Below are 22,440 nucleotides of genomic sequence, written 5' to 3'. Positions count from 1 at the left end.
AGAGCTCTTCCCAGGGGCATACAGAGTTGCACCCATTTGGGACTGTCCATCAAGACTGCACCCTCGTGTGCCCATCATGGGCTATGAGCCAGGCCTCTAACGGGTGACCCACAACATGCCCCAAGCAGTGGGAACCAGGGTTGCTGGTTTTCCCTCCTACACCTGAGAGACCATCTCCTGGGCGGGCTGCAGCAGGACAGACGGCACAACCAGGGAGGGTAGACGGCCATGCTCCCAGTATGGGTGCACATCGTCCTGCTCTCATGGTAAGCAGGGGCAGGGGGCGGGTGGGAAGAGTGCAGGGAGGAGAGAGAGAGCTCAGAGACACAGATTGAAGACAGAGGTCAGAGCATGTGTCACCTGGGGGTGGAAGGGGAAGGAGGGGAGATTTACTAGAAAACATCAACCAGCTTGCATCGACATCCTCACACCCCTACTTTCTCAAGCCAATGCCCACCCTGGGCCTGACACTCAACTCTTGAAAGGCCAAGCCCTAGTCACTTTCCCCAAACCTAGACTAGGCCCTATGCAGCACAGGGAGATCCTGGGATGTGGGGCAAAAGAGTAGTGTCTGGACCTACCACAGCCCCCTAGGCTCTGGGTAACTGGAATGGGCAGGCACACACATCCTTGCTAGGGCGTAAAGGTCAGGGGCCTCACAGTCCCAGCTGCTCCCTCCCCAAGTCGCGGCATTAACAGTCACTATCTGGGAGGGGTGGGCAGCTTCAGGGAACAATGACTGTCTACATCATAGAATATTAATATTTTTGTCCAGTTTGAATTTTTTATAAGGAGCATACATTCTGTCCTAATGGGGAAAAGAGACACGTAAACACCCACTCCTCAGTTGCTTGGGCCACAGAAGAGGCTTCTGGTCTCTCTGTCCCACCCCCTCAGCGGAAGGGAGAAAGCATCATTAGCCCATGGAGACACTTGGTGTCCTCTGCCCAAAGGATCCTTGCCTCCTGCCCTTCCCCACCCCCCAATAAGGTCACCTCTGTTTCTCTGCCTCTCCGGCTCTTCCCCAGGGAATTTGCGTCTGCTGGTCTGCCTGTCTGTCTCTCTCTCTGACCTGCTTTTCAGAAAGGCCAGAGTGAGAAGAAAAGACTTCCCTTACCATTTTCTGAGACTTCCCTATCCAGAGCAGAGTTAGGCTTTGAATGGCAGGTGGGCCCCAGCCATTGTCACCCACCTACCTCCCTACCAGTCCAGGGCAGCACTGCACTGGACCCTGCTAGGCACCTTGGGTGCCCTGGGACTCAAGAGCAGGCCTTCTCCCAGGAGTGTGACCCCCACAGGCAAGGATGGCAAAGCCACACAAACACCAGCTCCCTGTCAAAGGCGATATATCCCTCCCCTCAACCCCTGGCTCCTGCTTCCTCCTGCCTCTCCAGATGGCCCCCTAAGAGATGTCGGACCTGCCAGGCCCTGTGGCACACAGTTCCCTGCAGGCTAGAAGGCCACAGACATTGCTGGCGTGGGCTGATGATTCCTCCATGAAGCGATGGAGACTTTCCCTGTACAGAGCCCCACACGCAGCAGATCCCAGAGCAAACAGGCACTGGGCATCCCATCCACACAGACTGGGGCTCCCACCAAGAATGTGACTGCAGGGTCCTACGGTCCAGCCCAAGTCCCACTTCCTCTAGGAAGACCTCATAGCCGCAGCATCCTGGCCTGGCCAGATCCCTCCTCTTTCTGACCAGGCACACGCACTCTGAACCAAATTCACTCCACAACCAGACCAGGCTATACTCTGCTCCACGGCTAGCAGGTACTGTCATTTCCTGGGTGCCTGGGGTCTCCCTAGTGGGACTGGGCTCCCTGCAGATGCTTACTGAGTACCCCCCCCCAGGTACGGAGTTACAAAGGAAATAAATGGTGCACGCAGCAAATCTCGAGATGCTACAAGGCCTCCATGGGTCCCTGCCTGCGCTCCCTCTCGCTTCCCTCTCATTCTGCCCACTCCCTGCTTGGATGCCTGCGGCGGCAAAGCCTGGTGACTAAGAGCTGGGCTCTGCATCCTCAGTGCACACCTGGCCCCCTCACTTACCAGGTTACTTCCCTAACCCTCTGCTTCCTCAGCCTTCCAGTGGGAGACCCTCCTCTCAGGGCCGCCGGTCAGCCTGGAGCCAAGGCTTCCCATCTACTCTCAGATGGTGTGAGAGTCATGGCAGGTGGGGCACCTGAGTGTGCCAAGGCCCAGGCAGCATGCACTCAGGAGACAAGGGTTTGGCAGAGAGGATCACTGTCTGGGACTTGCCCCAGGCATGCTGGCAGTCACGCCACGGAGGCCGAGGGCATCGGAGAGGTTCCATTTCCACACAGTTTCCAGGGGAGGCCTACCCTGCCACAGGCCACATGTGAGAGACGGGAAGACATGTGATGGGGTCAGAGAGCCGGCAGAGCCAGTCTTCTGGCACCCCCCCATCCACACCAATAGCTTCCCCTTTACTATCCACACTGTTCAGGAGGCCAGGCCCATTATCCCCGTTCTGGGCTTGAGGAAACTAACCTATAGAGAAGCTCTGTCACTTGCCCAAATCACCCAGAGAGTAAGTGACAGAGCTGGAATCTAAACATCAAGATGCCCAACTCTCAGCCCATGCCCTTAACCTTTAAGATACAGCATTTCTCGGGGGTGCCTGGGTGGCTCAGTGGGTTAAAGCCTCTGCCTTTGGCTCAGGTCATGATCCCAGGGTCCTAGGATTGAGCCCCACATCGGTCTCTCTGCTCAGCAGGGAGCCTGCTTCCCTTCCTCTCTCTCTCTGCCTGCCTCTCCGCCTACTTGTGATCTGTCAAATAAATAAACAAAAACTTTTAAAAAAAAAAAAAAAAAAAAAAAAAAATTTCTCTTAAATTAAAAAAAAAAAAAAAAGCATTTCTCATGACACTCAGGTGGCTCAGTTGGTTAAGCGTCTACCTTCAGCTCAGGTCACAAAACCAGAGTCCTGGGATCGAGTCCTGCATGGGGCTCCGTGTGCTGAGTAGGGAACCTGCTTCTCTCTCTGCCTGCTGTTCCCCCTGCTTGTGCTCTCTCTCTCTCTGACAAATAAATAAATAAAATATTTAAAAATAATTTTTTAAAAAGAGGTAGCACTTTTCATACAGCTGAATGCAAACATTCAGTCCTCTGACACCCGGAGGGGATGGAGGCCAGAAAAAGCCTGGATGTACACCACAGATGCAGGCATGATCCCAGGGGCATACAGCCCTGGAAGGTCACCAAGGGAACCTTGGGGTTTTGTCCTGTGTCCAGGCCATGAAAACCTTGTCTGAGGGCAGCCCAGCCTCCCCAGTGGCCATCAGAGTCCAGAATTCCTGGGGGGCACAGAACCATGGAGAGGCCTTCATGGCCACCTGCTCATCAGCCAAACCTCCCCCAAATTCCCAAGGCACCTGACCAAAGTTCAGCAGGCCCAGCTTGGACTGAGGACTCAGCCCTTAGCCTCTTCCCCTGCGAGAGAGCCCCCCTACCACCACACAAACACACCCAGGGGGCAGAGGACAAACGCGGGATAGAAGGGGTGGGGGGACTAGTGGACCCAGCTGTTACCAGGATTATGGCCTTAGTTACTCCTCCGCCCACCACCTCCACCTGTCTCTCAGGGAACAACGCAGCTGGGCTAATGGCTGCCACACACCCTAAGTGACCTAGGGCTGATGTCAAACTCACATGTGCCAGAGCCAGGGGCAGCAGGGGCTGTGACACACAGGTCCAGGCACGCCTGACTCATCCCCAGTTCTTATCAGTCCCAAATTCAGCTTATGATCCAAATCATGGCACCCTCCCTGAGCCCCCACACATCACCTGTTTCAATCCCCAAACCCAGGAGCCATCTTGGTCTCTTTTTTCCCCCCTCACAGCCCATATCCCAACTTTGAACTCTGCTGGCTCTATGGGCCAATTATAGCCAGAATGCTCCCCCTTCACCCCATCGCCCTGCTGGACGTGACGGTCCCCTCACTTCCCTGCTCCTCCTGCAAAGACGCACATCACAGCCTCCTCCTCAGAATGGTGAAAAAGTCCCATCTTTTGAGTCCTGGCTCCACTCTCTGAGTCACTCATTCCACATTGGCCTTCTTGATGTCCCTGAACCTGTCGGGCTTGTTCCCACCGCAAGGCCACTGCACTTGCTTCTCCCTCTGCCTGAGACACAGGCCCGGTCTTCAGGCCACGGTTCACTCACTCACTCCCTCCCTCCCTCCCATCAGGCATCAGTTCATCTGAAGCTCCTCAGTCTTCCCTGAGTCCCTCCGCTGCCAGTGCTCCTTGCCTTATTCTGTTTCTTCAGTGTACATCATGTGTGTGCATGTGTGTGTGTGTGTGTGTGTGTGTGTGTGTGTCCCACACAGGACACCGATGTACGTATACATGGCTGTGTGACGTCTGTCTTCCCCTAGTCTGTAGGCAGCAATTGTATTCGCCTCATCTCTGCGTCCCCAACACTTAAAATAGCAGCCACTCAAACATCTGTTCAATGAACTAACAAATTAATCTATGAATTGACTTAAGAACTTGTCTGTCCCTGTTCACTACTGAACAACTGGGTAACGCTTCTCTCATTACAAACCCATGGGTCTCACCCAGGAGACCAGAAGCTCCCAAAAAAGCAAAGAGGATACTCCCTGCTTACCACTTCCAACAGGAGGCCTCTGAGGGCAGGAGCCCCAAGTGCCAAGCTTAGAGGGGACAGTTCCAGAAGGGGGCCTTTTTTAATCCTGACAGCCTCATTTCGCAGCTCTGAATGAAGGGTCTCATTCACTTCCCCGAAAGAGAAGGCACCCGCCAGGTCTGGGAGTCGTGCAGCCCGGTGAATGGCGGTCTCTGAAGGGAGGCTGGGTGTTGACCCCACTCTAGCCCACCACTAGGACACGAATCTTCTCACCCATAGCTGGCTACACCTCTCCTTTATCGATTGTTGTGTGCTGGACACTATACTCGGCACTCACCACACTGGACCGTATCTTGCTAATCCTTCTAACAACCCTGTGAGGTGGATGAGAGAGCCAGGCAGCCTGCTTTAAGCCCCAGCCCCACCACCTGTATGACCTGGGGGAGGTGACTTAACCTCTCTGTGTTTCATACCTACATATCATGCGGGGAAAACGCATGTCTGCTCTCCTCACAAGACCACTATGAGGATAAAGCAGGCTATCTGTGGAGCACTCAGAGAATGGGGCCCAGCACATGAGACCTGCCACTCAAGTGTCAGCTCACGTATTTTTGCCCACACAGACATAGGGGCACAGAGAAGTCAGCTGGGGTAAGTCACACTTCTTGTCAGCAAGCCGCAGAGCCAGGATATGAACTCAAGCTCCGTCTCCAGAGCCTCTGACCTTGATCACCGCACTAGACTGCCCCTCTCTGCAAGCACAACTCTTGGGTCACCAAGAGAAACCAGACATCCTCATATCCCATTACAGCCGTGGCAGATGTCACAGAATGTGGTTCCTACTCACCAGTACTCTGAACTTAAACGTTATTAGACAACCCCTGCACTCTATCACTTAGCACAGGGATAAAGGACATGTTACTGCAGCAAATGCTTTCATATAGTGATAAATGAATGTCAGTATCACTGGTGTACTTTGTAATCCTACACATTTGAAGGCCTTCTTTGGAGAAGGGGTCTAAAGGCTTCGACCAGAGACCAAAGCGGTCCACGGCACAGAAAGGGCTAAGAGTATCTGCTCTAGAGTAGGGAGGGGACAAAGGCAGCAGAAAGGCAGGTCTCCTCCTGCTCCACTACGTGGCACCCAGGCTGAGATTTCAAAGCACAGGAGAGGCGCTGCTCCCCATGTCTTACCCAGGGGCACGAGAGGGCCTGGCCAGGGGCCAGAGGCTGGCTCAAGGCCCTGAGTCTTGCCAGCGTCATGCTACAGTGCTCCATCTAGCCCTCGGATACCCTGCACGCTGCTGAAGGTGACCCCAAAAAACGAAAACAGCCAAGCGCACCTGCTAGCTAGGGAGCCAGCAAATATGTTTAGCTCGCACCCCTCCCAAACCACAACCTCTCACATTGGCGGAGGGCTCCTCACCTGCCCCAGCTATAACCCCTAGGGGTACAGTTTCTCTCTGATGCCCCAGATGCCACCCCAGCCTCCCCAGAGACAGGGCTCATCTCCAGCTACCAAACAGCTACCACTAGGCTGCGGCTGAGGGGTCCTGCAAAGCTGGCAGATGCCGGCATCAGACCCCACCCACCCCGAGGCAAACGAAGCTAAGAGGCCTTAGGTACTGGCTGGAGAATCTTCCAGAAGGGAGAGTGAGGAGCCGGCACAAAGGAGAGAGGGATACACGGACCCAGTTCTCCTTCCCTGGCTTCACTCTCCCCATCTGGAGAGTTACTACAAATAGGGGGCTGCAGGGCTCTGGAGTAGAGAAGATATGCAACCCAAAAAGTCGATGTTGGGGAAAGTAGCAGCAGAAAACAGCAAAATATCTGTCCTTCACATTATCTGGCCCTGTGTCCCTACTCCAGGCCAGCCATCAGCCATTTCAAGTGATGCTGTACAGGTAAAACATTTGTCCTCAAGCCACCTGCTACCCCAAAGACGAATGGCCTCTTGCCCCCATCCCTGGGCTCACAAGGCCCTCAATCTCCGCTCTGGCAGGAAACTCCTGCAGGGTAGATGACTAGTATCATGCACATTGTCCTGGGGCGAGGGGGAGCAGTTCACCTGAAAGTCACCGCTAACTGAAAAATGCTGGCAAACACCTGCCGGTCCTGGTGTTCCTTAGCAAATGGCACCATCCTGCCCATTCCTATGCAGAGGGACCAAAGAGTTGAGAGGGAAAGCTCTTCCTGCTGCCCGGTTCCTGACAGACATGGAGGAAAAGGCAGAACCGGGGGCCATGGGGACACTCCTCCGTGAATGCTAGAACCAAGGCGATGGGAACCTTCATGATGACTGGGTCGGGCTAACGGGACCAGCTGCCCCACTTGGGGCCTCGCTGATGGAGGGACATGGAAAGCAGGGCTATGGCGTGGCTGATGGAAGGACTCCTGCCTGCAGGCAGGGCATGGGGATTGGGCCTGGCAGACCCAGCAACTAGTGCTCAGGGGTCTGAGAATTGGGGCCACAGTGTCAGACAGCCTCACAGACAGCTCCTCCTCTGGCAGGGGCCGAGATAAAGACCGTCATCCCGGGAGTCCTGACCAGGCCCAGGATGGGAGCCCTGTCTGGATCCTGACTCGACAAACCACCCATGAAGAAGCAGTTCTGATATCAGGAGAAACTGGGAATGGTCTGGACACTGGGTGATTGTTACGGAACTGTAGATTTTGTGTGTGATAAGGGCATTGTGGCTATGTTAGGGAGCACGGACTCACTGACACTCTCTTTCGGGTCCCACTTGGAACTAACAGTGCAGTTTCAATTAGACCCCAGAGTTCGGGGGTAGCCTTGGGCCAGGACACGGGCTTCTTCTCCGTGTCCTGAGACTGAGCCCTGATCTCTGAGCCTTGTGCTGCCCCGTGAGTTCAGTCCTGCCCAGTCATGGCTGCACTCAAGCACAGGGTCTGGCACTTGATGCAAAATCATCCCTCTTAGAGGCACAGGGCTCTCACCCATGAAATCCACCCAACCATGGGAGGCCTCAGCTAGGCCTTCACTCAAAATATTTCGCAAGTGTCTGCCAGGAATAAGAAAGGGAGAGAGTCCTTGAGAAGCTCACATCTTGGTGGGGAAATAAGATAGCCACACAAATCAGGAAAGTGATCGATGCTGCAAAAATGCACAAAGTAGTAAAATGGTTTCGGGAGGGGTGGTGAAGGACATGACATTGATCCTGGGCCTTGAGCAAAGGGGAGCAAAGAGGCAAAGAGCCAGACAGACATTCCACGTGGAAGAAACAAAATATGCAGATGCCAGGGCTGACAGGGAAAGTGAGGCAGAAAGGTGCCCTGGGGTAGGTAGGAGACTGCCTCAAACACCACACCAAAGGACCAAGCTCTGTTCTGGACCCCAAAGAGCACCTATAGGGTATAATCAAGGACAGGGCCTGCTGGAGGCTGTACTGTAGGAAGAGTATAGGACAGGTGGGAGAGGGACAGCACTGAGGTGAGGCAGGGGTGACAGGTAGGAGCCGACACAAGCCAGGGCAGGTCCCCTGGCTGGGCTGACCTGAACAACTCCTCACGCCTCCACAGGCGTAATAATTTCTCATCCTAAATTAATAAACTGGCATTCTGGTTTATAAAAAGGCAGCAGCAGCTAGGATAACAGTCCAGAACAGAAATTAAAAAAAAAAAAAAAAAAGAAAGAAAGAAAGAAAGAAAAAAGAATCCAAAACTAGGACAGGAGCAATGGGGAAGGCAGGAGGGGCCCCTTTCCTCTGGCAGCAGGCCTTGGCCCTGAGCTCTCTGTCCTTAGTGACAGCAGGGACTGCCACTCACCTTGTATCCCCCAAGCCCACGGGCGGGGTCTGACATATGGAACACATTCCAATACTTGCTGGATAAATGAGATGGAATTGGCAAGGGCTTAGCTAGTCCCAAAAATCAGTTGAAAAAAATTATCTTAAGGGCATAGCGGGAAGGCAGGAGACCCAGGTTCTAGTCCATGGATCTGAATTACTAAGAGGGTTTAAAGCCACCATTTCACCCCTGTAACAGTGGGGCGATAAGAAGAGCCAGTGAGGGGCAGGGGGAACAGCTGGAAAACATTGTCCCCAGAGTCTCCTCCATCGGAGGCCTTCAAATCCCCCACATGAGCATTCCTCCTCACATGCTATCAGACAGGAGTCGAGCAGGGCCTCAGGCCCAACTTCTGGCTCCCCACACCCACCATCAAACCCACTCTTTGACTTGGTCTCTACAGCAAAACTGCCAGCCAGACACAGTCCTCCTGCAGGATATTGTCTCTTATCAAGCCCCGAGATGATTCTATCACCTACTCTAACACCGAAGGTCCTCAGAACCCAGACCCATCACTTCCTGAGCCACCCCAGCCTCTGTGAGCATGGCTTGCCTAACTCACCTCAGAACCCAGCCAGGTCCCCCTCCCCACCCTTCCAGGAGCAAACATCTCAGCAGATCCTCATGCCCCCTACTCCTGTGGGTTCCAGAGGCCTGCTGCTATCAGCTGGCCTCAGACTGGCCAGCGACCATACTCGCTCGGCAGAGAAAAAGCTATTAAAATGCCTAGAAACAAGTTTAACCACCCTAATAGCAGCAGAAAATATGTAACAGCCAAAAGCATGAAGTAGGGAAAAAAGCACCGCACCTAGAAGTCAGAAATCCGGCTGCATAATCTGGTCACACAAGTCACATGATGTTGGACAAGTCATTTCCCCTCCTGAGACCCCAGTCTCCACATCTGTAAAAAATGGGGGTCACCCTGTCTGCCCTTAGGAAAGAATGAAATGAGGTGATGCCAGGAAAGCACTCTGAAAAATAGGCCAAACCACACATTAAGATTTGGGTTCATGGTCTATCAAGGGCCTTTTATAAGCTGTCATCAGCCCCATGGGAGCAAGGTGGCCCAGGACCAGCCAGTGATGACCCTGCCCAGGGAGAAGGAGGGAACCAGTAAGATGACCTCTCCCAGGTGGTCTCAGTCAGATGGGGGGTGGAGAATAGGAAGAAACTCTGCTTACTCCCACCCCCTCCCCAGTTTGCTCCTAACCCCATATTCACCCCAAACAAGAGTCTTGGGTCACGGAGAACAAAGTTAAGTAGAGCCTCGCCCCTCAGCCAGGGTCTTGGTTTAGATGCACAACAGGTGGAAACAATAAAAAAAATCCTGTGTGGGAAAGTCAAGCTGATCATAGGTATAACCTATGTGCAGAGAACACTGCGTTTGTGCAAACAAATGTTAAATGCATACAATAACTTTGGATGGATACCCAAGAACTGGCAATATTGGTTCCTTCTGAAGAAAGGAGCTGGATGACTCAAGGTCAGGGCAAGGGAGACTTTTCATTGCATACATTCTGTACATTCAGAATTTGAACCAGGTGAACTAAAAAAAAAAAAAAAAAAAAAGTCAAAGTCAAGTCAGGCTGTTTTGCTGAGAGAGACACAGGGGAAAGAAAAATCGGCTCTCCTCCACTCCCTCTCCTCCCCCAGCCCCAAGACACTCACTTCCCCTTTCCAAGGCAGTCTTGGTCTCCCTGAAACTCTCCCAGTCTCCATCACAGCCTCAATGGTCATTCCAGGACCTGCTTCCCCCAGGATGCCCACCCTGATCACTCCAATCCTGCTGAGTTCACCCTTCTCCTGACCCTTTCTTTCTCTCACACTTGTACATGCTGTTTTATAGGGTAATTATCCTTCCTGGATAAATCTAGTCTCAAACACATCTTTGCCCTTCTAGGGAAAGGGCTATACATTTCTTTCTCTTGTTTTCTCCAATGCCCTGACCTAGGCACAGTGGTCGTCTCCTAATAGCTTCCTAGATACTTAACAAAAGGAAAGAAAAGAAAAAATGGAAAAAAAAAAAAAAAGGCAAATGACAGCATTGCTGTAAGACCCTAGATGGCTCAGAGCATTCTGTCTCAGTAAAACAAGCATGTGATTCTTGAGAAAGGTCAGAAACTCTCGTATCTGCTGATGCTCCCAAGCTCCGCTCTACTGCACAAGTCAATGGGAGCAAATCTGCCCAGGGTGGGGGTGCCCGGGGCCAAGGCAGAGCTTCCCAGGCCTCTCCCAAGCTCTTGAGAGACACTCTGCTGGTGCTGATACCCTCCTTCCGGAAGTAATCCACAACACCCCCAGCCCCGGGAGGCAGAAGCGACCAGATTCGGAGCCACAGCTCAAACACGCTTACCCCAGTCAGCCAAGGCCTCACATAGGAGAAGCAGGCCACGCTTACAGAGCCGTGGGGAGAACCACAGAGATGGGCTCCGGGGAGGTCAGCGGAACCCTCAGGAAGGCAGCGGCCAAGCCCTGGTCCTATGCAGAGCTAGCTCACGAAAGATATGGAGGGAAACTGAGATTGGGCAGTACAGAGTGGTGGTGAAGTGCCTGGGTCCAAATTCTGACTCTGCCTTGTACTGTGTGTCTTTTTAGAAAAGTCACTTCACCTCTCTGTGCCTTTGTTTCTCCATCCGTTAAACAGTAAAAGTACCTCCACCTCCAGGGGTTCCTGTGAGCTAAGTTGAGTCCTTAGGACAACGGCAGCACAAAGGGCTTCATTGATGGTACGCCTCGCTAAGGAGCCCATAACAGCCCCCCAAGACAGTGCTACATGCTGCCAGGGAGGACCTCACAGGTCTTCAGTGTATGTCTCTTCCTCAAGGAGGCGTCCCTGACCACGGCTAAGACCGGCAGCCCCGTCTGCTCTGAATATCTCCAGTGCTCCCTGGCAAGGCCTGAAAATACAGCACTTGCCTACGGCTCTTCCTCCAAATGTGGGGTTCATTCTCCTAACCAAGCCGCACCTTCCGGGCATGCAGGCTGGGATAGCCACGTCCTCTCCTCCTCGGAACTCACCCCACCGCACCTAGTGGCCCCTGCAGGCCTCTGCCCAGGCTCTCCACAAAAGATTTTGCATGAGACCACCCCTCCCAGTCCAGTCCACAGATAAACCACAAGGCCCCCTCCCCTATCCCAGTAGAAATGTCCCCCTTTCTCTCTACAATCCCACAGGCACTTCCACAGAAACCTGGGAGGCACACAGGGCCCCAAATGCCATCTCTCCCTTACCCTAAATCCTACAGCTCTGCCAGGCCTAACAGAGCCCCAACCCTCCCCAGCCTCAGTCCCCACAGGGCTAAGCCCTCTGCTAGCTCTGACATTAGAATTCCACAAGGAAGGGCTGTGCTCCCGCCGACTCCCCCAACCCCTGGGCCAGCTAAAGGCCAAGGTGGCCTGGGACAAAGCTCCTCCTCTGGGCAGCTCCTCTGGAACTTGCAGGGGCCCTGCTTGCTTCCCCTTCACTAAGGAGAGGCCTGGGCCCAGCCCCACACAGGGGCCTCAGCCCGACCTGCCAAGCTCAGCTCTCCTCACTGGCTGCCATCCTTCCTGAGTCAAGAAGTAACCTAAGGGGGTTAGCAAGAGCAAAACCATAAGACTCTTCCCTGGCAGGACTGCCAGGTATAGAAAGGACCCACATGTAGACTTATTTTATTTTTTTTAAACTTGGCTGTGGAAAAGGGCAATGCTTTTTCATGACGATACCATTTTGCAGAGGATTGGCCCTGCACAAGGAAAAACAGAGAGAGTACTGATTCCCAGAGAGCTCCTGCCATTGTGTTAATTATCTGCCCCAGCGCAGGGTGGGAAGGGCAGGGGAAACATCTGGACAAGGCCTGACTAGTCATTTCGTGTAGGCAAGAGCGTCACAGCACCAGGGAAGCAGCAATAACAGGCGGAGCAGGCAGCCCCCTTTGGAGGAAAGGACAGCCCTTGTGGCCGCCCGGGGCCACGGATCTGCTGAGCTATGCCTATCCCTGGCTGGCTACAGGGAGAGCAGTACAGGGCAGAGCCAGGGCTCCCACCCAGGGCCAGAGCCTGAGGGAAGAGGAAGTTGCTGTGCCAACCAGGAGCCGCCCAGTCTGATGTAGAAGTCACTTCCTCCCCTCCCCTCCCCCCTAGCCACTGCTGCTCAAGCAACCCCAAATAAAAACCACCCCAGAACTAAGGGAGTTGGAGTCTCCTGCACCCTAATGACTGGCTTTTAAATAGGGCCACACCCTTCCCCACAGGAACACTCCCGGCCAAAGCAGACTCCCCCAGGAGCCCTACAGGTCTGGGGCTGGAGCCGGAGCTGAACCTTAGGGTTGGGACCAGGACCCTTGTAGCCTCAGCTGCTTCCTGGGGAGCAGTCACATCTGGAAACCAGTGGCGAGAGGGTCACATGCACAGGAAGGTGCACGCTGTTTGGAGGCTGAGAAATGAATGGAAGCCCTCAAAAACCATCCCAACCTTAGGCCAGCAGGCTGCATTTTCCTTCAGGTGCCTCCCCCAGTGCCCCCAAACCCACCACCTTTGAGGGGATCTCGGGCCGCCGTGATCAGTCAGGCAGAAGACAACTATCTCAAACTGCAGTGGTCCTGGGCAGCCACAGGCCTCCCAGAAGCCCTCCATAAAATCAATGGCCCCTGACAGGGCCGACAAAATCTCAGGGTGCCACAGTGAGCAGCCTGCCCAACGGTTTTACTCTCTGGGAGGAAAAAAGACGAACTGGTCCCAAACCAAATTAAGCCCAGACTCAGGCTCCCCAAGGGGCCAGGCTCTACCCATCAATCTGATGGGCCCAGGATGGGGGTTCTTTAGGGCAGGGACTCTTTTACTTCATACATTACACCCCCTCCACACACAGAACCCACCAAGGGTACTAGAGCTAAAAACTAGAAAGGAAATAGTGGAGAAGCATCTGAGGATTTTCAGATCCATGATGATCCATGAATGGCTTCATTGAGGGGAAAAAGTCATAATCAGTTTCCTCATGTATCATGTTAAATTATGTTTTGAGAACTTCCTCTTCAGTTCTTTGAAAGCCTCTGGTGAAATCCTGACCTCAAAGAGCACACCTTGACAAAGGAGCATCACGGAACATTGAGGTGTCCCATACCATCCACCCCACCAAGGTCCTCAGAGAAACCACAACCCCTACCCTTTGAAGGCTTACTCTAGGTCTAGCACTATACCAAGGCCTTTTCAGACATGGTCCTATTTAATCTTATCATTCCATAATTACAACTGTGACCTTTGTAGAAATGAGGAAACAGGTTAAGTAACTTGCCTGCTAATAAGTCACAGAACTGGGAATGAAAGCCACCTCCATGTTCGGAAACACTGGACGATCTGGCCTTCTGGAGAGGGCAGGGACAGCTGCAGTCCAGGCTGCTGGGGAGGCCTGCAAGCTGGCATAAGTCTGGATTGAGCACTGCCGAGCCCAAGCCCAGCCCTAATTTCTCAAACCTCTAGCAGCAAAAAGAATGGAGGCCTGCAAAGGGCCAGCCTATTTTGTCAGCAGCTCTCCTACTCCTGTAGGTACTTTGCCACCCATGTTCCTGGGGCTTTCCCAAACCCAGGCTCTAAGCTCTGTATTGTCTCCCCCATCACATGAGAGGCTCTTCAAGGGCAGAGACATCTTCCAGACCAAAGCTACCAGACACTGTTATCAAAACCTCCCTCCACTATCACTGCTGTTCACTCACCAGCAGCCACGCCTAGGTGCTTTAACTGCATTCTCATTTCAGGCCTTACATCAGTCTTGTTACACTAGCCCCACTGGACAGATGAGAAAACTGAGGCACAAAGCGTTTACTTGACTCACCACAAGGTGGGAAGTTTGAAACCAGAATCTATTTCTTGTAGCTCCACAGCCCCCTCCCCATAATCCTGAGGCTGCCCTTCGCCAGTCAGGTTCTGTCTTGGCAACACAGGGCTGCCATTTGTCTTCCCTGAAACCACCACAGCTGGCTCCTGGCATTAGAGTGGATACTGTTTTTTTCCAAGATTACCCAAAGCTGAGGTGGGTACACCCTGATCCTCTCCGTCTTGCCCTCTCTCCACTGGGGAATGTGCGACTCATTATCTCAGTAGCTCATGCTGGGGTGCTCCCAGGAAATGTCACCAGAAATGGCCATTAAAATCAGAGGCCGCATGGGGCGCCTAGGTGCCTCAGTGGGTTAAGCCTCTGCCTTCTGCTCAGGTCATGATCTCAAGGTCCTGGGATGGCCTGCTTCCACCACCACCCCCACTCTCCCCCCTACCCCCGCTGCCTGCCTCTCTGCCTACTTGTGATCTCTCTCTTTCTATCTAATAAATAAATAAAATCTTAAAAAAAAAAAAAATCAGAGGCTGGTGGTGGGGACCCGAGTGGGAGCAGCAGCCCTCACCCTCCGTCAGTTGGTACGCTGTTAGGTCCAGTGTACTGGAAGATCAGGCACATTTCACAGACTTTGCCTCTGCCCACCAGGAGTGCCCCTCTCCTCTCCTGCCCCCTCCACGTTCTATAAATAATGCAGGTCAACACACCAGAGGAAAGCAGGGGGTAGGTTTGGAAAGATCCTGGTGGGAATGATGACTTCTATACAGTAAATTAATCTTGATCTGAATGGGGTGGCAAGTCAAATTCCCAAAGAGGGACTGTCCTTGGCTGAAAACAGGCCCACCTGGGCCTACAAACAGTTCAGCTAAGGAAGATTCAAAGGCCAAGAAGAAAGCAAGGGCAGAATCTGAAAAAAATCAAAGTTCCCCCAATCCTAAGGCACTGACTTCACAGAGGCCTTTCCCCACAAGCCCAGAGACTTTCTGTCTTCCCCCTCCCCCAGCCACCAGCAGTGTCATCCACCAGTCTGGTCAGATGAGCCTAGTGGTGGAGACTGAAGGACTAGGAAAGAAAGGGATGGAATGAATTTGGGGACAGGAGCCGCTTGGGGGAAAGAAAGGGCTAAGAGACCCAGAGGAGAGCTTTCTGCCCCACCGTGACCCTTGGCCTCCCTCAGGCAAAAAGGAAGGAGAGGACAGAAAAGGGGAGGAAAAAAAACAAAACAAGGGCCAAACTATACCACATGATTCCACGACCAAACAGCAAGTCAGGAGGGAAGAAGAGGAGAAGGCCAGGGGTGGGGGCGATGGAGCCAGGTCACAGGCCTGCCTGGAACCTGCCCCATGCTAACCATCTTCCACTCAAGCCTGCAGAGCCACCAAGGCCCTTTCCTACATACACAGGTTTTGAAAAATGTTCAAGGTCAGATCCTTTCTAACCAAATCCTGCTCTCACATGGGTCTGTACCAGGCTCATCCCTCTCTAATAAGCCTTTCTGGATTTACTCAGATGCCATTCCACATGGACAAACCTTTTCAGCACCTGTCCCCACCCAGGGCATGCCCAGGGCACATCTTACCCTCCCCATCCAGGGTCCACGGGGTCCAGGAGAGGTATCACCCCAGTTAACCCCTCAAAAGGATCCACAGTAGGTGGTCAGTCCTGGGGACTGGCTTTCAGACCCTGCCCAAGTCCAAACAGGAAATGGGGCTCCAAGTCTGAAGCCTTGATCTTAACACCGGGGAAGGTTAAACAAGGCCAAGACAAATGATTAAAAAACGCACAGGCCCTTCCATGTGGAAGTGGCTGGGAGATTATCCCCTGCTGTGCATTAACCATGACGCTGCCTTCACCTCAAGCAGGATAGGTAGGACACTTGAAAGCCCACTGAAAGGTTTCCTTCCTTCAGTTAGGAGGCTCTCGGGCTTTCTGAACAGGAGACACAGAGGGCCAGGGGTCCAGAGGCTCTGTCTCTAGGTGGCAGAGGGCATCCAAAGAAGCAAAGAAGGCAAGAAGCAGATGCTCTCTGCAATCTCCAGTTTTAGTGGGGCATCTCTGGTCAATGTCGCCCTCAAGTAGAACACTGCACCTTCCTTCCCCCACAAGGCGAGGCAGCGCCTCTCCACTCCCCTGCGGGCCTGGCTTGGGGCAGGCGGCTGCAGTGCCCCTCCCCTTCCAGGAAAGGGAGACAGGCCTGGAGGCCCTAAGAAAGGCCCCCAAATTTTCCTTCTTGAGTTTCCCACAGTCCAAGGGCCTCTGGATCCCACCCCTAACTTTACTTGGCAATCTACTCGGAAGGCTAGCTCACCAGTTATATCTCCCCCTAGGCTTCGCAAGGACACACCAGCAGCCAAGCACAGACCGTCGTCGCAAGGAAGGGTACCCAAAATGCAAAAGAGCAACTGGTCGGTTTACGCCCTTGAGCTCGCGGCAAAGGGCGCACCGCCCCGGCCAAGGTTCGGGGGTCCAGCTCCCCTGCCAGCCCCGCCCAGCGATCTCTCCTTTAACCGTTTCCGCGCCCTCGGCGCCCCTTACTCACTGCGTATGCTGGGCGCGGCCTGCGCCAAAGACCTCGTCCAGCGCCACCGTGGCCTGGCCCAGGAACTTGTCGACGCCGATGAGCGAGCGGTGCATGGTGGTGAGCACCAGCTCGCAGGCGGCGGCGGAGCCCGCCGCCCAGGGAGCCGGGCCCGCATCGGCCTCCTGCGCCCGAAGCAGGCCGTCCAGGGCACCAGGTGGCAGCTCGAAAGAGCACTCCTCGCGCCACTCCGGGCAACCCGGCGTCTTCTCCACCACCGACGTGCTGTACTTCTCGCGGCCCACCTGGATCACCGTGTACGCGTCGCTGGTGCTGCCCGCTCCTGAGCTCTTGCCCCGCAGCCCGCGGGCCCGCAGCACAGTCACCTGGACGTGCGTAGGTAGCCAGCGGGAGGGCCCCGCGGCTGGCTCGGCGCCCCGCACCAGGGCCATGGCGGAGGCGGCAGACGAGGCCGGCAGAAGCGGCCACAGACACTGGGACCGCGAGAGGAGCCGGGCAGCGGCGGAGGGCGGTCAGGAGCCGGCTCCGAGCGCCGCCACCGCCGCCGCCGCCACCGGGCCGCCGCAGCTGCTGGCTGGGCTGGGCCGAGCTGGCAGCCGCCTCCCCGGCCGCCGGCCGCGCCGCGACGTCAGCGCCCCGCCTCCCGCCCGTCCCCGCCCCGCGACCCAGACCCGCGAGGCGGTGCGGCAGTGCGGCGGGGGCCTGGCTCTCGCGCCCCAGCACTGGCCTCCACACCCCCGCCTGCAGCTGGAGAGGACAACTGGGACCAAGGGGTGCGGCCTCCGCAGAGGGGTGGGCGGGGCTCCCTCATTGGCCCCGCCCCGGGCTGGGGGCGCCCGCGGAACCCCGCCTAGCTTGCGGGAGCTCGGCATCCTCTGTGGGGTATGAAAATCCCGCTCCGCATCTCCTGGCCAATCCCAAATCTTTCTCCGAGCTGTCCCTGCTCCGAAAGTCCTGCCCTAAAACTGCCCCGGCCCGCCCCTCCAGGGATGGCCATCCTGTTGGCGCGGGCAAGTGGGTGTGGGGGGGTACCCCGCGGCCCCCCTCATCCCAAGCCGCGTTCCCCATGCTCCAGCCAGCCCCTGCCCGGGAAGATGCTGCGTGAAACCAGAACTGAGTCCCGCTCCGGCACGTGACAGTCCCGCATCAGCGAGCTGGAAGCCTGTGAGCTGCTGCCGCTTCCAACCTCCTTCAGGGTCCTACTGCTGCGGCGAGACCGCGCCACGGGGGGCGGGAGGGCTGGGCTTGCCCTCAGCGGACACTGCGGTGGAGAGCCGACTGATGAATAAATCAGTAACCACATCAATATTTAAGCTGGGCTTCTGCGTCACCGGTTGGCGAAAATTACAGGCTCAGGAGAGGGTTTGAAACAATTACTTCCACGCATTAAGTGCCTACTATGTGCCTGTGTGCAAAGCACAGGGTCTTATTCGAACGCTTGGCTTATTACTAATAATGATAGCAATGATTAGTAATTACAGACGCTGAATTTCGGCCAGTGCTAGTCCATGTACTTTATATACATTACCTCATTTTATCCTCAGAGCAACCCTCTGGGTGACTGTGGTTTTTATTCCTGTTTTCCAAAAGATTAAATTGCAGTTTAGAGAAACTAAACTGCCCGAGATCCCTAATTGGCCAAGGTGGGATGTGAATCCACAAAGATGACCACTGTACTTTTAAAATTATAATTTTTAAAATAAGATATAACACATATAGCTAAAAAAAAAAATCAAATAGGACAGAGGCTCTTATGATGAAAAACAAAAGTCTCCCTCTCACCCCTGCCTGGATCCAGAGAAAATCCACATTTGGCCAGTGGTGTTTTCAAGACTGGTAGTACCTCCATCTCTCCCCCTAAAATGCTTACATAGATGGATTTAGCCAGAGGGCCATTATCTATTGCCTTCTGGCTATGATAGATGGTATGTTTCACACCCACTTCCCTCCCCCAGTCTTGTGTGGTTATCCGATTATTTTTAATCCCTCTGTTGGATACCTTTATGGTGGAAACTGCGTTTCTTCTTGGGAAGACTCTCTGGGATCCTCCCTTGACTTCCCTTGCAGTGAGAGGAGGAAAAATCCCAACTCCACATTCTCCAGGAGAATATGGATGGGGTGAACCAGTACAGCAGTCACTGGGGATCCATGGAAATGCACCCACCACAGGTCCAATCCTGACAGCCTACCTCCTTGCCCCTGCTTCCTGAAAACTGGGGCAGAAGAGTCCTGGGCACTGAACCCCATGGTCCACCAGGCCTGTGTCCAGCACCTGTCTTTGAGACAGCCAGGTCTGCCTATGGACCTTGGCTGTCCACCACTTAGCAGCAATAAGATCTGAAAATTAAACCAGCTCTTTAATGTCTACCAGCCTCATTTCCTCATCTAGAAAATGGGGATAATGATGCCTACTTGAAGCAGTTGCTGAGAAGATTGTGAGAGAATACTGCCAAAGATTTTAATGCAGTGGAGACCACTGCAATGATCTCACGGCATCTGAACATACACAGCTTTTCTTTTTATTATAAAAGTGGCTTGGAAAATGCCAAAAAATATAAAGGAAAAACAAATAGATCATAACCTCGCCATCCAGAAATAAACATGGTTAGCAATTTGTTGTGTTTCTATCAAACCTTTTCCCTACACTCTGCTGTTGATTTGTATGCATTAGGGTTGTGAGGCAACTGTAATGTATCTTTGGAGTGGGTTTGGGGGTCCTGGTTCTACCGTTTACATTATTATCTGATTTACCCCTAAAGACAAGCATTTAAGGCAAGTGCTATTGCTACCCTCATTTTCACTGATGAAGAAACTAAAGCAGAGAGAGCTTGGGTAATTTTTTCTAAGTTTCTAACTGGGAAGTTGCAGAGAATGGACTTGAACTCAAGTCTGAGTGACTACTGCCTGTGGCACTCAGCTGTCACCCCCGCTTGTTGATAGGCAGTACATCATCTGGGGTTGATAAAGCATGAAATGTCATACCCACTTCACAGATAAAGAAACTAAGGTATGAAAAGTGTTAATAGACTTAACCAGGATAGCACTCAGGATGAAACCCCAGCTTTAAAAAGAATGGATTCCCCAAGGGCTTTACAAATGAAGACATCTTTTCCATACTGCAACTAACATATATTAGTCACCCTTCTTTAATGGTTCCATTTCTCCTATTTCCCTGTTTTTCTCTAACACACCTACGCGGCTGTCACCTCCCCCCCCCCCCCTCCCCCCCATGGAGTAGCAAAGTTGCAGGAAAGGGCAAGAGAACTCAAATGGGCTACTCCCGTTCTGCTTCCTCCTGCCCTGGCTCACTCAGTTTGGCAAGCTCAGGCTTCCTGCTGGCCTGGGACTGGAGCCATAGGAGGCCAGTGAAGATGGGCAGGGCTCCCCTGCAGGTCACTTGGCCCTAGGAGGAAGGGGTGGGGTCTTTTAACTCTCTGTGACTGAGAAAAGAGCAGAAACTGTGAAGACTACTGAAGTCTTGACTACTGAAGTCTTCCTCCTCAAAAAAATGAGACCGCCCAACACACCCTCTGGCTTCCTCTGCCTCCCTAGGGTGGGGTGCGCTCATGCTCTCTAGTCCATTAGGGATAGTTCTTCCTATAAAAAAGTGCTCCTTTGTGTAATTTCCACTTATTGCTCTCCACAATAATATAAAAACTGATTTGCCCTTCCACATAGGTTCTTCAAGTATCTTTGCCTGGCTCTTCAGGCTACATTTTCTCCTGTTCTTTATCTCCCCTTTCCAGCATCTGTTTTCTAGGCCCCTCACCATAACAGAGTCACACAACCCAAGTTCAGATTCTAATGCCACCACTCCCCAGCACTATAACCTTAGGAAAATCACGAAACCCTGCTGAGTCTCAGTTTCCACAACTATAAAATGGGCTTAATAAGAGACGTCGGGGGCGCCTTGGTGGCTCAGTGGGTTAAAGCCTCTGCCTTCAGCTCAAGTCATGATCCCAGGGTCCTGCTCCATGGAAAGCCTGCTTCCTCCTCTCTCTCTCTGCCTCTCTGCCTACTTGTGATCTCTGTCTGTCAAATAAATAAATAAAATCTTTATTTAAAAAAATAAGAGAAGTCAGCTCATAGGGTTAATATGAGAGGTATCTCAACACACACTAAGCAGTAAGGAGTATTATCAACTTAGAAATCTTGGCTGAAATCACAAGCTTGTATATCCTTCTTTCTTTTGGATTCCTCTGATTGCCAATGAGATTGAACATTTTTTCAGTTATTAGTCATTTATATTTCTTTTTACTGAATTGTCTGTTCTCTGAATTATCTATTTTCTGTGCTCATTTTTCTTTGAATTCTTAATTTCCTATTAATTTATATTAACATTTTCTATGTTAAGACTAACACTTTGTCTTGGGCGCCTGGGTGCCTCAGTCAATGAAGTGTCTGCTTTCGGTTCATTCATGGTCTTGGGGTCCTGGGGTCCTGGGATCAAGCCCTGCATTGTCATGTTCCTTGCTCTCCCTCTGCCTCTGCCCCTCCCTCCCCCCTTCATGCTCGCTCTCTCTCAAATAAATAATTATCTTAAAAAAAAAAAGAATAACACTTTATCTCTTACATTTTTTGCAAATAAGTTTGACAAAATAAGTTATGTGGTCAAATCTCAAATTTCCTCTATTATTTCAAGTAAGTTCTTCCACACTCATAGGTACAATAATATCCACTTATATTTTCTCTAGCTTTTAAGTTGTTTGGCTTTTTCTTTGTTTTTCATTATCTTTAAATTTTTCTACATGCTATCTTAATGATTTGAAAACCTAATCCTCTCTCCCTCAATAGCAGTCCATGCTTCCCAATACTTATTATAAAACACTATACCTTTGCCATTAGTTTTCTCATATACATTCTTATATATACTGTAGGCAGAGTCTGAACTTTGTATTCTATTCCAAGATTTCTTTCTTGCTGCCAGTGCCATTCTAATTGCCATTGCCTTTTTAATGCATTGTTACAATAGAAGAGAAAATCTTCACTCCCTTCTTTATTTCAAAGATTTTATTGTTACTCTCACCTGTGTATTCCTCCACCTAAAATCTAATGCTTTTTGGAATTGTAAGAGAAACTTTTATGAGAAAAATTGGCATCATTACAAACAACATCCATTTAAAATCATGGTATACTCCCTAAAATGTGGAATAAGACAAAGATGTCCTCTCTCCACTTCTATTCAACATTATTCTAGAGGTTGTAGCAAGGGCAATTAGGCAAGAAAAATTTTAAAAAGCTATCCAGATTGGAAAGAAAGGATAAAACTATCTCTATTTGCAGATTATCTTATAAATAGAAAATACTAAGGACCCCACTAAGAAACTATTAGAACTAATAAATGGGTTCAGCAAGGTTACAGGATACAGGCTGAAAATACTAAAATCAATTGTATTTCTATACAATAGCAATAAACAATTGAAAATAATCTAAGAAAACAATTTCAGGGGTGCCTGGGTGGCATAGTTAGTTAAGCCTCCAACTTGGTTTTAGCTCAGGTAGTGATGTCAGAGTCCTGGGACCGAGCCCTTCATTGTGCTCCACACCCTACATGGAGTCTGCTTGGGATTCTCTCTCCCCCTCCCTCTGTCCCTACCCCCCCCCCCACCTCATACTCTCTCTCTCAATCTTTAAAAAAAAAAGAATTCATTTGTAACAGCATCAAAAAATAA

The 22,440-nt window shown here is 52.1% G+C and overlaps 1 protein-coding gene across 3 annotated transcripts in view; it reads right to left on the bottom strand.

Moving 5' to 3' along the window:
* The window catches only part of RAB11FIP5 (RAB11 family interacting protein 5), a 36,144-nt gene extending 18,828 nt beyond the window's left edge, over positions 1-17,316 (bottom strand). The window contains exon 1 of one of the 3 annotated variants that reach the window (XM_059405843.1): positions 16,769-17,316. In XM_059405843.1, the coding sequence (XP_059261826.1) occupies positions 16,769-17,199 (431 nt within the window). In that variant the 5' untranslated portion in view covers positions 17,200-17,316. The remainder of the gene's footprint in view (positions 1-16,768) is intronic. The other 2 variants (XM_059405844.1, XM_059405845.1) reach the window with 2 other exon arrangements.
* Positions 17,317-22,440: the final 5,124 nt, after the last annotated feature.

Source organism: Mustela nigripes, chromosome 7 (genome assembly GCF_022355385.1).
Source record: "Mustela nigripes isolate SB6536 chromosome 7, MUSNIG.SB6536, whole genome shotgun sequence".
NCBI lineage: Eukaryota > Metazoa > Chordata > Mammalia > Carnivora > Mustelidae > Mustela > Mustela nigripes.
Note: the sequence above shows the minus strand (reverse complement) of the source record. Positions and strands in the feature narration are given on the sequence as shown.